Source organism: Stegastes partitus, unplaced genomic scaffold (genome assembly GCF_000690725.1).
Source record: "Stegastes partitus isolate 25-593 unplaced genomic scaffold, Stegastes_partitus-1.0.2 Scaffold255, whole genome shotgun sequence".
Lineage (NCBI taxonomy): Eukaryota > Metazoa > Chordata > Actinopteri > Pomacentridae > Stegastes > Stegastes partitus.
In genome coordinates, this window is record NW_007577986.1 from 98,006 (window position 1) to 113,201 (window position 15,196).

The 15,196-nt window shown below is 41.8% G+C and overlaps 2 protein-coding genes across 2 annotated transcripts in view; both read right to left on the bottom strand.

The window, feature by feature from the left end:
* Positions 1-711: 711 nt before the first annotated feature.
* On the bottom strand, positions 712-9,546 carry vcp (valosin containing protein). The gene is made up of 17 exons (XM_008282005.1): positions 9,441-9,546; positions 7,574-7,685; positions 7,303-7,475; positions 7,069-7,211; positions 6,808-6,938; positions 6,584-6,715; positions 5,771-5,873; positions 5,441-5,574; positions 5,008-5,143; positions 4,083-4,195; positions 3,499-3,663; positions 3,269-3,391; positions 2,952-3,164; positions 2,464-2,772; positions 1,913-2,068; positions 1,629-1,783; positions 712-1,288 (listed from the first exon to the last, which is right to left on the bottom strand). The coding sequence occupies exons 1-17, from the start codon at positions 9,455-9,457 to the stop codon at positions 1,183-1,185; spliced, it is 2,421 nt and encodes an 806-aa protein (XP_008280227.1). The 5' UTR covers positions 9,458-9,546; the 3' UTR covers positions 712-1,182.
* Positions 9,547-9,871: 325 nt separating this feature from the next.
* fancg (FA complementation group G) overlaps positions 9,872-15,196 on the bottom strand; it is a 9,187-nt gene continuing 3,862 nt past the window's right edge. Inside the window, exons 5-14 of the mRNA XM_008282006.1 lie at positions 14,650-14,800; positions 14,083-14,213; positions 13,850-13,996; positions 13,022-13,182; positions 12,832-12,898; positions 12,350-12,660; positions 12,225-12,265; positions 11,958-12,131; positions 11,299-11,413; positions 9,872-10,370 (exon numbers count right to left, since the gene is read on the bottom strand). Of these exons, the coding sequence (XP_008280228.1) occupies positions 10,277-10,370; positions 11,299-11,413; positions 11,958-12,131; positions 12,225-12,265; positions 12,350-12,660; positions 12,832-12,898; positions 13,022-13,182; positions 13,850-13,996; positions 14,083-14,213; positions 14,650-14,800 (1,392 nt within the window). The 3' untranslated portion in view covers positions 9,872-10,276. The remainder of the gene's footprint in view (positions 10,371-11,298; positions 11,414-11,957; positions 12,132-12,224; positions 12,266-12,349; positions 12,661-12,831; positions 12,899-13,021; positions 13,183-13,849; positions 13,997-14,082; positions 14,214-14,649; positions 14,801-15,196) is intronic.

Consider the following 15,196-nt stretch of genomic DNA (forward strand, 5'->3'; position numbering starts at 1 on the left):
TTATTATTATTATTTATTATTGTTTATTATTATCGACTTTTGAAACGCGACTTTGAGGGCCCAAGCATGCTCGACAACTCACCAAAATCGCCACGCACGTCAGGACTGGCGAAAAATTTGATATTTTAATGGACTTGGACATGTCACTGCCAAAATGGCTCCACAGCGCCACCTTGAAAATTTCAATGAAGTCCTATCGGAAGCACGTATGACCTACAGCTACGCAATTTGGTAGGCATATAGAGCTGGTCGGCACAAATAAAAATATCTCTCCGCTTGCGGCTTTAATTAATAAATAGTTGCAGCTCCTCACTAAAACAACTATTCAACCAAGAATTACCCTTTAAAGACCTCTACGGTGTCTAAATGGTATCAGCACAGGCTGTCCACATTCTTTCCTCTATAATCAGCAGCCAAATACCTTTGTGGCATGTCACCTCTCTGCATGTTTTCTGTCTCACTGGCAACCAATCAGAGGAAGAATAAAAACAACATAGAAAAAAAAATTGTAAACAGAAATTAACCCTGACAACAGTAATATAAACCCTACAATTCTGATAAGCATGTCTCTATTGAAGATAATTAATCACATACATTTTCTTTGTTGTAAAATGCACTTAATATTGTACATATCCTCTGTGCTAAGCTTTCTGGATACAGATATGTACCCAGACTGTCCATAAATAAGTTTAAAACAGACACTGGGAATACTTCAGTTTCGTGAGATTTTATTTTCAACAACATAACCTTGACAAATTTGTAATACATTAGATGCTACTGTTTATTTAAAAAAAAGAGGAAGTCATTAGCAATATGTTTTTTTCTTTTCTTTCTGAGTCTAGCATAGAATCCCATCACTATAGCCATTCATGTTGGTTGTGATATACTGAGAATGAGGCCACTCAATAAACGCCACCCCCCCACCCCCCCATCCCACCGGGGAAAAAAAAAAAACAAAAACAAAAAAAATCTGCATCAGTCACTCACCTTCCATTTCCAACATCCCCTTACCCCCACCCACATCAAAGCCAGGGCAAACCAAGCGGCTACATGCTTTCTCCGAGGGAAATCATACAAAAAAAAGGAACACATGAAAGAAGCACAAAGTCCTAAAAATGTGGAATCTGGTGAGAATTTGTACAGGTGTGATCCCGGTACTGACCACTGTGGGGCAGTGTACATTTATCCGTAAAGGTCATCGTCGTTATCTTCGTTGAACACTGGACCACTACCAGTTCCGCCTGAGCCATGGCTGGGACCACTGCCGCCTGTAGCACTGGAGGGAAACCTGAAAGACACAGAATGAAGTTATTTACCCAGTTTTCATTCCAGAATATGAAAACTCCTAATATTTGTCCATTTTTAATCATTTCGTTTTTTTCTGGGGTCAGTGGGGACACGGTATGACTGTACAAGCATGTTTTCGCCTAATGTTTAAAAGGACCAGACAGGTTTGAAGAGGATCAATCCGCTCATATTTAAATGCTCCAGTATGGCTGTCAATCAAAACAAGCCTTCAATAGCAAAACTGCAGAAAGAGGGACATCCCGCTTTCATGGAGTCATTCTTCAAAGCTGAAATACAAAATTTTCAATACTAATGCCAATGTAAAATGAAAGAAAGTGTACCTGAAGCTGCCAAAGCCACGGCTCTGCTGCAGTGTCTGAGCAAACATCTCATATTTGCGAATGTCATTGTCACTGACGGAGCGACGAGCGAATCGCATTGCCTCCTCAAAGTGGTCCTTCCTAATCTCTGGCACGGGATCATCCTCTTCCACCTCCTACGAAGAAGAGAGCGTCAAAATATGAGACATCAAAAGCAGCAGCAGCAGCAGCAGCAGCAGCGCAGTCGTGCGCAAATGCTCATTCAGATGTGAAAAAGCGAACAAGAAGACAGAACAAGTACTGACCATAGCTGACGGGTTGGTCTGCCTCTCCCTCTCTCTGCGGATCTCGTTCTCGATGCTCTCTCTGATGGCCAGTTTACACGCCCGCTGGCAGATCTCTGTAAGATCAGCTCCAGAGAAGCCATTGGTCATCTTAGCCAGGAAGTCCAAGTCCACATCCTGTCAAACAAAAGAACAACAATAAAAGTTCAATTCTGCTCTTATTTAGTTTCTTATTCTTCAGGGTTTTCTTTTATCTGAAAATATTGTTTTTTGTAACTTGTGACAATCTTTGACTGGGGATATGAACGTTTTTGGGAGCCAACTTTTTTTCCCCCCAAAACCACAAGGATGTATAGATTTTAAAATGGCAAAGCAAGTGTTTATCCATCTATTTGAATAATATAAGAGTTCCTGCATTAGGTAGGAATAAAATGAATAGATATCCAACTTAAAATAAAGGCCCTCATTCTAACAGAACCTTTAAAATAATAGTTCAGCTCTGCATACAAGCCAGACACTGCACAAGCAGTGGGTGCGTTGGTGGTGTGAATAATGAGTAGCAGCATTGTCACCTTGCTGATGGGACTCTTGCGGAGGTTGGCCTTCAGGATGCTGATCCTGCTCTTCTCGTCGGGCAGTGGGATGTAGATGAGCTGATCCAGACGGCCAGGTCTCAGGATGGCAGGGTCGATGATGTCTGGTCTGTTTGTGGCTCCAATGATGAAGACGTTCTTCTTGCTCGACATTCCGTCCATCTCAGTCAGGATCTGGTTGATGACACGGTCGGCAGCTCCACCGCCGTCTCCCACGTTGCCGCCACGGGCCTTGGCTATGGAGTCCAGCTCATCAAAGAAGAGAACGCATGGGGCTGCTTGACGAGCCTAGAAAAATAACAAACACACAAAATCGTGTTAGAAAACAACATAGAAGTCATTTTTTTAGAGGTAAATCAGCTTCAACTTTAAAGATGGCGACTGTCCTGCAGTTTAAACGTACAACATCAAAAATGTATTGTTTGTTCCCACACAAGTTCTATGACTGACACCAACAACACTCTCACCTTGTCAAAGATCTCTCTGACGTTGGCTTCAGACTCTCCAAACCACATGGTGAGCAGCTCAGGTCCTTTGATGGAGATGAAATTTGCCTGGCACTCATTGGCAATGGCTTTGGCCAGCAGAGTCTTACCACAACCAGGGGGACCGTAGAAGAGCACTCCCTTGGATGGGGTCATGCCAAACTTGAGGAACTTGTCTGGGTGTTCCACTGGGTACTGAAAGAAGGAGAGGGGAAAAAAACAACACAGTAAGACTCTAAGTTTACAGGTTGTCATGTATCAGTTACAGACATGATCGCACTTCTGGAAGAGACTCATACCTGCACCAACTCCTGCAGCTCCCTCTTGACATCATCCAAACCTCCGATATCCTCCCAGGTGATGTTGGGCACCTCAACAACCGTCTCTCTCAGTGCTGATGGGTTGCTCTGGCTCAGAGCCCACTGCAATACAACGTTGATCATGTTGGTAATGACTCAGAGGGCTACTGTTGGCTATGTGACACCACCTTTCCATCACCCCATATCAAAGATCACATTACAAGTCTTACCTTGAAGTCATCCATGGTGACAGCAAGAGAGTTCATGACTTCAGCATCAATGGTCTCATCCTCAAGGTCGATCAGGTCCATCTTCTTCCTAATAGCCTGCAGGGCAGCCTCAGAGCAGAGTGCAGCCAGATCGGCACCCACATGCCCATGGGTCTCATTGGCTACCTACAATATGATACAGAGAGTTTAATACATCACAAAAAAGTATCCATGCAATACAGCAAGCTACATGTGACAGGAAGTTTGTATCTGTGTATTTATGAGCTCAGCTGCTTCATAACTAATGATGACTGTGTCACAGGGATTGGCCAGTGTCGAGATTCAACACATCATATGCCAAGCACTCTGGCCAAGAGTGATCACAGCCATCAAGGTCAGTAATGAAGGAATGTGAACAGAACATTTTTGAGAAGTCTTTTTGGATTAAATACATACATGCTATCTGATTCTTTATGACACAGAATTGTCAGCAATTAGCGATGCTGTTCCATTTCTGTGTGACTGGTAATAATAACCACATGACTACCTCTCCTTCAGTGTGTTTTATGGTGTCACTTAACAGGAAAGAAATTATGTGTACAAACCTGTTCTAGGTCAACATCGTCAGCCAGTTTCATGTTCTTGGTGTGAATCTGGAGAATCTCCAACCTGCCAGTGGCATCGGGGATGCCAATGTCCACCTCCCTGTCAAAACGCCCTGAAGGTAATGTCAAAAACAGACATTAGTTACCATGATATGAGCAATACAGACGCACACCGGACGCATCAAGATGATTCAAAATCACCATCTGCAAGAATTAAGCGTCTCCTCAATAATGGAGTGGGCAGCGGAAGTAACATTTAAGACCTTTAATATGAACGACCGCATTTAACTACACATCAGTATTTGATGATTAAGCAAGATTCACTTCCAGCCCTTTGTCAAAGCTGTCAAAAACATCCTATCACATCCTTTTAAAACTGTGCAACTGCAGAACTGCGAGACACTGACCCACTAGTGAACTGCAGAGCACACAGAATAAATTCCAGCCAGCAGTTCTAATCAGAATTATGACGGCATGCTTTAGGGAGCCAAACAAGAAGATCTCTTCATGTTATATAAAGCATGACACCATCGTTCTGAGTCTACTGCAATAACACAGTGTATCTTAGGTGCACAACGCCACTTAAGTAATGCTGTTGATTGAAAATTGTATTAGGATTTGCTAAAGGGTGAGCTTCAAACCTGTTTGCTACAATAATCAAGTGGGATATATTTAACTGCTGACAGTTCTGCCTTAAATCCTAATTACATCGTTTTACAAGTCTTAACAGCACACACACCCTTAGTAAGCATAAAACATAACCAAGGAGGGCAATGTGAAAACAAATGCCACAGGGGTTATATGTGTCTGTGTTACTGGCTTAACATTTTACTACAAATAATCATTTCTTTACAGATTTGGATTTCCTTTTTAAGTTTTCAAGCACTGAAATAACTCAAATACAAGCTTTAACCAGATAATTTACCAAATCTCCTGAGAGCTGGATCAATGCTGTTGGGTCTGTTGGTGGCAGCCATGACGATGACATGTGCTCTCTGTTTCAGGCCATCCATAAGAGTCAGCAGCTGAGAAACAATGCGCCTCTCCACCTCTCCATGAGTCTATGCAAAACAAAAGACATTGTTGACGCAGTTCACATTTAAAACATCCTCTCGACACTGAACACTTGATGAAGAGTGAAGCTCCTAATAGCTATATATTAAAGCAGTGAGTGAAAGACTATTGTGCACAATTAACTTAAAACATCTAGGGAAAAATAATCATACATTAACAGACCACACTTTTTTGTACTATTTCAGCCCTCTTCTAGATCAGGGCACTGACGGTCATTTTCAATCATTTTAAAACACTCAAATCATAAACAGCTACTCTACTGTTAAAAGAAGCTTTCCACTCACCTTCTCTCTCTTTGGAGCAATTGCATCAAGTTCATCGATAAAGATGATGGCAGGAGCATTCTTCTCTGCTTCCTCAAAGGCCTTTCTCAGGTTACTCTCGCTCTCTCCAGCCAGCTTACTCATGATCTCAGGGCCTAAAACGAAGAGGCAAACCTTTTAATTTCAGAGGTAGCATTCTTCCAAGCAACCATTGATCAGATTCTGATAAATATTCATTTTAACCGATCAACTACAACGCAAACCATCAGGGACAAACTCAGTGTTATCATCACAACGGCCACAACTAGGAATAAGCGCACATAGAGGATAAATATAAATGAGTGTTCACACCATTAATCAAGAAGAAGAAGGCTCCTGTTTCATTGGCCACAGCCCTGGCAATCAAGGTTTTTCCAGTTCCAGGGGGTCCATATAGCAGAATTCCACGTGGGGGCTGAAAAGGGAGAAAACAATTTTGAGGTCAGCATTTTTTTTGAAAAAGGGAAAACATCTGTAGGTTAAACAGACTGAAGAGCTCTAAACTTGAAGTCATCTTTCTACAATTCTACAATTGCATTTTGTAGATGCTTTTATGCAAAGTGATGTACATCTGAGAGGGGATACAACACAAACAAGGATCTAGTCAGGAGAAAACAATCTAGATAAGTGCCATAGAACAAGTTCGAATGTGACAGGGCATAGCAGCCAATAGCAGGCTGTGCAGGAGGTAACAGGAAAGTTTTTTTCTTCCCCCCTAGTCTTTCAAGCGTAAAAGTGGCATAACTACACAAACCGAAAGCAAGCCAAACAAAACCGAAAGCGTCGAACACCTGTCTACTTCTAGCTTTATTTGGATTAAATATTTAAAGTGCGGTGTACTACGGACATAATAAAATGTGCTATAAACAGCAATACAGATGTCAGTTACACAGTAATATCCTTTAATATTGGCCACAGGTTAATCCTTTACAACTATGATTTTAGCACAAACCTTGTCAAATTTTAGGACAGGTGCAGTTAATGCTACAGAAGTTCTACTTCACATTGTAATCAGAAAAAGTGCTATTTCTTTACCATTTAGCTACACAAGTTACACATTCTCACTTTAAAATTCCACAAAGAAGATCAAATCAGTTTTCCATGCGTGTTAAGAAGGTGCCTCACCTTGACTCCTATGGCCTTAAACAGTGCAGGGTGTCTGAGAGGCAGCTCCACCATCTCTTTAATCTGAGCTAGCTGCTTCCTTACTCCTCCAATGTCATCATAGCCCACCTCGTTCAGGGACTCTTCCTCATCCTGCATGTTCAAACACAAGATGTTCACATTTCTGAGCAATTTTGCTTTAGGCAAATGTTCACCTATCTCCCAGGAGTGTAGCTGCTACTTACCTCTCTCCTGATTGGCTCTCCCTCACAGTGAATGACTGTGTCAGGAGCAACAATACAGTAGGGGGAGGGATCAGTCTCGACCACCTTGAACTCGACAGCACGCATGCCTCCTCTGACCAGGAAAATATCCCCTTGACAAGGTAAAAGAAAACCAGTTACTACTCCAACAGAGCTACATGTTTACACTCACTGACCAAGATTAATAGGTATGCAACATAAAACCTCTGTCTTCACAACGGACAGATGGAAATTGGTATTCACCTTTGCGGATTGGCCTGTAAGCCTCTAAGAAGTATGGCTTCAGGTACACCTCAAACAGGTTGCCAGTAATTCCTTCTACTGTGTCATCTATTGGGAGGACGTGAATCCTCTTTCCGTATTTCACATCAGGACATGGCTGGATGCTACGGGAGAAATAACATTTAATACTATGTCTTCCTTAAATGGACGTTAAAATAAATACAGAAAATTAGACAAGGGTGTGCTTTTTCGTACCTGATGACATCGCCAAGACGGACCCGCAGATTGTTGCGGACCACCCTGTTCATGCGAACCTTTTCATCAGAACAGGTATCATCAGACAGCACGATGCAAACAGTCTCCCGCCTTTTCTTTCCCTTCATCAGCACTGTGTCTCCACGGAAGAGCTGCAGCTCATCCATCTTGGTCTAAAGACACATTAAAAAAAAAAAAACAGTTAGTTGTGAATCTCTGTGTTGTTATCAGTCAGTGTATCACAAATATTTACAAGGCTGTGAATGTGTACCTGAGAGAGGGAGACCACACTGTTGTCTTCATTGATGGATTCATCAACAATCAGTCTGTTGGGTCTGTTCTTCTGTTTCAGGATTGCTGTTGCTAGATCATCATTTTTGGATCTATGATGAGAGGAAGATAAGAGAAGGTCAAACAAATACTTATTGCGCAACTCAAAAGGTCTCATGCAGCTCCTACAACAACAATAAACACAATTAAAAAAGTAAATGTTCAAGCGAAGACAAAAATTGAACAGGAAAGAAGGCTTATTACCACATTCTACAACAAACGAATGCTAGATTTTCTAACTTCATTAAATCTACCTATGATAAATCTAGCCCCTAAGGTGCTCTGTGACACTTTTCAGTACATCTCCTGAGAACTATAATTACACCCTTTTGTTCTCCTTTGTAAGATGGATTTCTGTGTTCAAAGGGTCAGTAAGGTTAACTGCTTAACCATGTTACTCATAGTGGACCATTATAAGGATACTTAAATCCACGATAACATGGGTTTATTAAAAGAGATTGGGTATCATTTGGACTCGGGCATGAGGATTTGCATTATTCAGTGTTGGTACCTAGTATTGCCATTGTAAATGATCGATCTGTTTGGAATTGCTGAGCTGAAATTACATCTATTGTGTTGTCCTTGTATTTTAGCAAATACCAAAAATGTGAATATGTGTCACAAACCTATGACGCCGTGGTAAATACTGCTGTTTAGTATTTATGTTTTTGCCGAAATAATTACATTTATATAAATGTTAACAACAATAATAACCACATCATTAAGTATGAACGTCTGTAACATTGTAAACAGGTCGTTTACACAACACCCGCTTACAATTGTTAAACGATATAACCTGATAATTCGTCCATCCAAAATACGTTTAAAAAAGCAACACGAGGTCAAGCAGCTTCTAGAAAACTCTTGGACCGTTTATGTAGTTTCTTTTTCATGTTGTTAGCATGCTAATGTTAGCCTTACAGCTAGCCGACTGGCGAGCAAGCGAGCCCAGATGACACAGCAAAAGAATTAGAAAAAAACTTTGTGAGCTAGCTAGGTTACCCTTTAAAAGACTTACGCTACACATGTAGCGTGACTTTTCACATATTAGCTGCCAACGTAACCTTGGGGTTCATATTAACCAGATTGGTCATTTCTCGGCTGTTAAGCTAACAGCGAAATAGAATCCAAGTAAATTGTCGATCATTTAGAATGAGTAGCCAACCCTATTAGCCTGCTAGCTTTGATGCACTGTGTAGAATGGCTATAGGCAGCTCGCCATGAAGTTAGCCGTCTGGATGGCTGACGTTCCCTTTCGTAAAACCGTTAGCATATTACCCAGATCTGTCGTATTTCCTTTACAGACTTATATTTGTGGCATTTACAATTTGACGCCAAGTCTAAAGACAGGCTAATAACCGGTGGATAGGCCAATTTGTCGGTGTGATGGTGGATGGCTTTGGCCTTGACATCATTGCTATGCTAACGTTAGCATTCAAACACGACAGCGATGACTGCGCTTTGTCAAGTCGCTGTCACACAGCTGGCTAACTCAGTATCGTCAACAGACCAACAACAATTGTGTGGATGACAACAATTTAACAACGGTCGACAATAGGTCGGAGTAGCATACAGCAGCGAGTACAGTTGCAATATTAGGTTATCCAATCAACGGACAAAAGTGCGGAGGCTGAAGTAACTGACCCCATTAGCTCTCCTGCTAGCAAACTCGGCAATGTATTAGCATTCGAGCTAACTTTAATAAACTAACGTATTCTGAACTGGCGTTAGACATTTAAAGGGTATTTGCCGAAGGCCATTGTTCTGAAAAATGCATTTTAATAAGACTGAAAGATATTTGTACTCACTCCCCTCCCGAAGCCATGGTCGTCCACCTGGATTACTATTAATAAATAAAGAAATTCTAGCTAAATGTTTAAGAGGCTTAACCGGTTCTCGTTACTCAACGTTCTCTGTGATTTCACACGAAAGAGCAGCAGTTTCCGTGCTTTCTTTACTGTTATACCATGAGCTGGATGCATCCTTCTCTCTGATTGGCTGCTGGCTGGCCGTCAAACTCGACAACCAATCAAAAAACACGGAGTCTGTCGTCACCGGGGGTTTTGTGGAGCTGGAGCCACTTATGAAGAAGCGGGATGGTCCTATTTCCATCAACTTTCCTCTTATTGGCCTGATACCAGAGCCCAATCACCCAATTGTCGCCCACCGCGTTGATATTAAAGAAACGCGAAAACATGAAATTGCCTTTACTCTTGGTAACAGCATGCCTGTAGGCAAGTGCAAACGAATCCTAATGTTTATTTGTGGATGATATCCTTACAACAAGCTGCATAAACACACATTTTAAAGCAGCAACACAGTTTATTGCAGTAGTAAGCACTGTGCTTGATATTTACAAGTATTATCAAATATTAAAGTAACAGTCTTCATCACTCTTCCAGACTAACATACACTTTTCCTTCCTAAAAGCCAGTTCCGACCCTCACATCATCATTTCATGCATAAACCACATGTCAGGAGTGTCCATTCTCAGTTTCAAACACTGTTAACTCAGACAGCATGCTCTATTTTACTGTCCCACTTCATGCATGTTTGTTGTGGGTATGGGTTTCATTTCACAGGCCAGAGAAAGTCGATCCGATTCGCTAGGTGACAGGGCATTCTCCTTTTGTCTCCAGGCTGACTAGGTAGGACCAAGTTCCTGTATTCTGTGGCGCAGCTCTGTAGAGTCCAACAAAGGGCCAGACTGAGGTTCCTGAAGGTACACAGGTAGACTCCTGCAACACAAACGGCAGAATGACAGTTAGGGGAGCACAGCATCACAACAGAGTAAAGGTGCTCTGCAACAAGAGACGGATTAAACTACTATGTCTACGTGTTTTTAAAATATATCCTGTTGAGGCCTAGTATCATAAATAATCACATAGTACTTCTGATTCTGATATTGCGAATGCATTTTGATCTAACTAAGACAGGCCTATGTTTGTTCAGAATCCACTTTTTGTAGCCATTCACCATTTATGATTAGAGGAGTGTACTTTGAAGCTAGTTTGACATAGTCAGGCTTTCTTAGTGTAAGCTGGCTCAACAAAACCTAAAACTACTGCAAATCAGAGATAATGGGTATTACTTTTTTTTTTTCCCAGGCCCTGTGTGCGCTTACATAAAAGAGGGTAATAGACGCATTATTTGACTCATCTTCCACAAAAAGATCAATCACATGCTGCCTACTTCAGTCAAGAGCAACAGACTGTTAAAATGGAGAGCCATGAATAAAATGGACAGCACATCAGGACCAAGCATAAAAGCATATTTTTGCATTTTCTACATCAACAACTGAACGCGTGCAGGTCAGGAAAATAACTCGTGAAAAGGTGATGCTCTTACAGCCAATATAAATCCCAACCTCTGAACATAACCTCCCTTAAAGACGTTAGCAGCATCAGTTACCATGGTGATCGAGTCAGGTTAAAAGAGAGCCACTTTCCTGACATTGAAAACGCTGGCTTGAGGCCAACCCTCAGATTGTAGCTTAATGGTTTATGTTTGATGATACTGAGTACACAATACTTTAGTGGGGTTTCCTGAGCAGGTCTGAGTGAAGCTTATACAACCAAATCCCATAACTAATACTGTATGAAATGCTACATAGTGTAAATTACAACTGTACTGAATGCAGTGAATGTAAGAGTGACAGTGTCTTACTTGTCTAAGGACTGAGTGGTCAAGCTCCAGGTCTTTTCCCAACAAGCTGCTGCCTCCCGCCTCCTCCTGAGCCTCCACAGCACCTCACCACACCACAGCCCTGCACCCACACACTCTGAGACAGCACATACAGCGTGATGATGTGTTCTCACAAAGGAGCATGCAAACCAAGGGCATATTCACTACAGTCCTGAGGTGCATTCATCCTAACACCCACACTTCACTGCACATACATGCAAGGTAAAATAGGTGCTACTGTATGTTTTATAAACTGTAAAACTTACAATGTTCATATGTTTGGAACTACTTGCTTCACACTGCTTCAACAGCATGAATGGCCTGACCTAATAACTTTCTCTACATTATCAATATTTTGATACTAAATATACTCAGTGAACAAGATTCAGAATATACTGAATGATGTCAACTGTGGAAAAGGTGTGTATCTCAGCTTGAAACTACCTGAGGGACAATAAAAGAGACATACAGGCAAAATATGGTGGCTCTATCATGCAGTTAGTAAGTGTAGATGTAAAGTGTCTGTCTATGGCTGTCCTTAACTTGACTCTGTATAACCCAGTCGCTGCAGTAAATATAAACATACGTCAAAAATAGCTTCTGCTTTACACATCATTAAGTTATAGCTGTGGTGTGCATACCTGGAAAGGTCTGCAGGCCGAGCTGGAGGTCTCTCAGTGCCTCTTTTAGCTTGTCTATCTGGATGAAGCAGATGCCCCTACCAGCTAGTGAAAGTCCCTTCAGCCTTTCAAGGACACATAGATCTTTGCCTCGTTTGACATCCATGTCTGCACCGGGGATCTGTGGTTGGAAATCTGTAATCGATCATTAATCAACAGCAGCTATAGGTTGTGTAAAAAGGGAGAGGTCTGTACAAAGCATACAGAACAAAAAAAAAAAACACTCACCTCTCTTTTTAAAGCGTACCTTCACCAGCAGGTTGATACACCTGTAAAGCAGAATACAATCTTAGATTTTTGTTGAGACTCACAAAAACTGATGATAGAATAAAAACTAATTCCATCCCACAGACCTTGTGTAGTGAGTCACAGCTTGTTTCCAGTCCTTCAGGTGAGAATGGCAGTGACCCTGGAGGAGGTAGGCAGCTGCGGTCCAAAGCACCATCGCCAAACTATTTTCACCCTCCATGTCCCTGGTCTCAGCCTCACGTCTCTCCTCTGGCTCTTCCAACACCACTTTCTCTGGCAGCAGTTCCAGTGTTGTGCTGTTGACTTCATTGCAGAGCGCCAAACAGTCTGCAGGCCGCCGGGCCATGAGCAAGGCAGCGCCAGCCTCCAGATAAAGCTCAGGTAACTTTGGGAGGGTAGCATCCTCAGTGTGCAGCTGAGACAGAGACACACAACAAACACAGGTCAGTTAACATGTTAAGAAAGTAAAGAAGTCTTTGCCAGAGCAAATATATTATGACTTCTCAGAATATAGATTTACTATTACTACTGTTAATTTAAAATAAATCATGTATGTATGTATGTATGTCATTGTTTTCACTCTTACTCCTTGTTGATCTTCTGAGTGTACAACTGCCAGCAGGTCCAGATAATGTTCAACACCCTCTGACACTCTGCAAAAACAACACTCATTTATCAACTACAGTGTGTAATGTCTCATCTCCACCTTTATTTTCTGGTTTTGAGGAGCGGTCAGGTGCATTAGAGTTACGGACACTCCTCCCTGCTCATCTCACCTGCCATAGAGCACACATTTGAGGGCCAGACTGTGAAGGACGGTGAGGGCAGACGGGACGGAGAGCAGGCTGCTCAGCGATTGGCTGCGCAGGAGTAAGGACGGAGAGAGGAGATGGGTGCTGCCCAGAGCAGGCTCTATAGCAGAGGGCAGCATCAAAGTCTGTGGGACAAGAGGTTTCACATTTCAGCCTGCAGGCCTGCACTTAAGTGGATATGTGTCAGCGATCAAAGTTTATTGAATTCGATATGCTTTGTTGTCAGGTAAACAATACAGCTAAAGCATCAAGGATGGTACAATTCAAAAATAAGGTGAAAGAATGAAAAAGGAAAAAAGAGATACAACAGAAATGTTTAATTACAATAAAATGAGTAGTAAATAAAAAGAACAAGGCAATGGGAAAAAAAAGAAAAGCTGTAAAAATGTGTATGCATTTGTAAATGTTCACAACAACACATAAGAGACATTTATTTGTCAAATTTCAGTGATGTTGTTGACGTAATTATGTATCCCTCACGACATGCAGTCACATATTGTGCAGCTTCTTATGCTGCATGTCCTTTTTCCAAATCAAACTACCTAAAGTATTCTGCTCTTATACTTTATATTTGTCGCTTGTTAAGGTGAAGTGCATCTCTGTCTTTACTTTACCTGTCATACAATGACAACTGATTTTTTTTCCCCACTGTTGGTAGCCATGACTTTTTTTAACAACAAAAATTATTTATCCACATCTACCAGACCAACGTTAGCCTAATCTTACCAGCAGCTGGAATAACGTTTCTCATGTGCATGTACTGTATGTGTACTGTGAATGTGTGTTACTCACTGAGTGCAGCAAGCGAAGAGCTTGTATCTCAGCCTGTGTGTTTCCCAGCTGTCTGTAAATGAGCATGCTCTGGTAGAGAGCACACACACAACGGGAGTCTGTCTCAAGTGCCTTTCTGTAACACTGCAATGCCATCTGAGGGCGTCTCTGGAGACAGATATAAACAATATGCTTACAGCATGCAAATGCTCAAACGTGCTACAGTGTTGTTTGTGTGAGTACTGGGAGTGTACCATATGGGTGAGGCAGGAGCCTGAGAGGAGGTGTGTGTACGCTACTAGAGCTCTGGGAGCTGGCAGGGCCGAGGCTGCCTGCAGACTTGACAGCGCTTCTGAACTCCGACCCTCGTTCAGCCTCTCTGCACCTTAGTCAAACAGAGCACAGCCAAACACAGGGATGATTACTGAAGGAGTCTATTTATACATGACTGTCATCTATCAGTGCCATATACTGTATAATCATTCCCATCTCCAAACGTTGTTGTCTTTAATCTATTTACTAGAACTAGTTCTAGGAGCATGTACTGACAATTTAGCTGCTTTAAAAGTCATTTCTAACAATCAACACTCAAATACATACTGCACCACATTCATCTGGCTTTAGATATTTTTTCCTGTCTCCTACTGTGTTGTTTTGGTGGCAACTGGGCAAAAAGGTGATGAAGCATTTATTTAGAAAGCACAGAGCAGCAATCCAGACATTAGATGCGTTAGAAGCTCCATACATCATTATAGTCTCGTCACAACAAACCATAACTGGCCCTTAAAAATGCATTAAGAAAAACCACAAATGTTGCTGACCTAGTGCAATGGACGTGCAGATCTGCAATAACTCAATAAGCCTTCTTGGGTCCATCACCAGTAGTGGAATGTTTGAGGACTTTGGCCTTGCCTCGCTGACACTGCCATCTCCTATTCCACCACACAGTGTGTCAAACAGAGCAGACATCTCCTACATCACAGGAAAAAAATACAGCAGTAGTTCTGTCATATCCACAATAACAACTGCAAATAACTCAAATCTGTACTATCCCACACAACAGATGTGGGCTGGACACAGGGGGCATACAGTAGGGGATTAGATGCTTATCCGTCATGCAGTACCATCACAGAGGAGTCTAGTTGGTTTGAAATTCATTTAACAGCATGACAACACTAACAATACAGAAAGAGTGACGAAGAACTATTGTCAGTTATAGATGCAACAATGAATTCAGCAACAGGGCCTTGATCTCAACATAATCAGGTTTGTTTGGGGTTACATGAAGAGACAGGATACTGAAACAGAATAACTCCACAGAAGAACTGTGAAAAGATTATTGTAATACCGTAATTTCCGGACTATAAG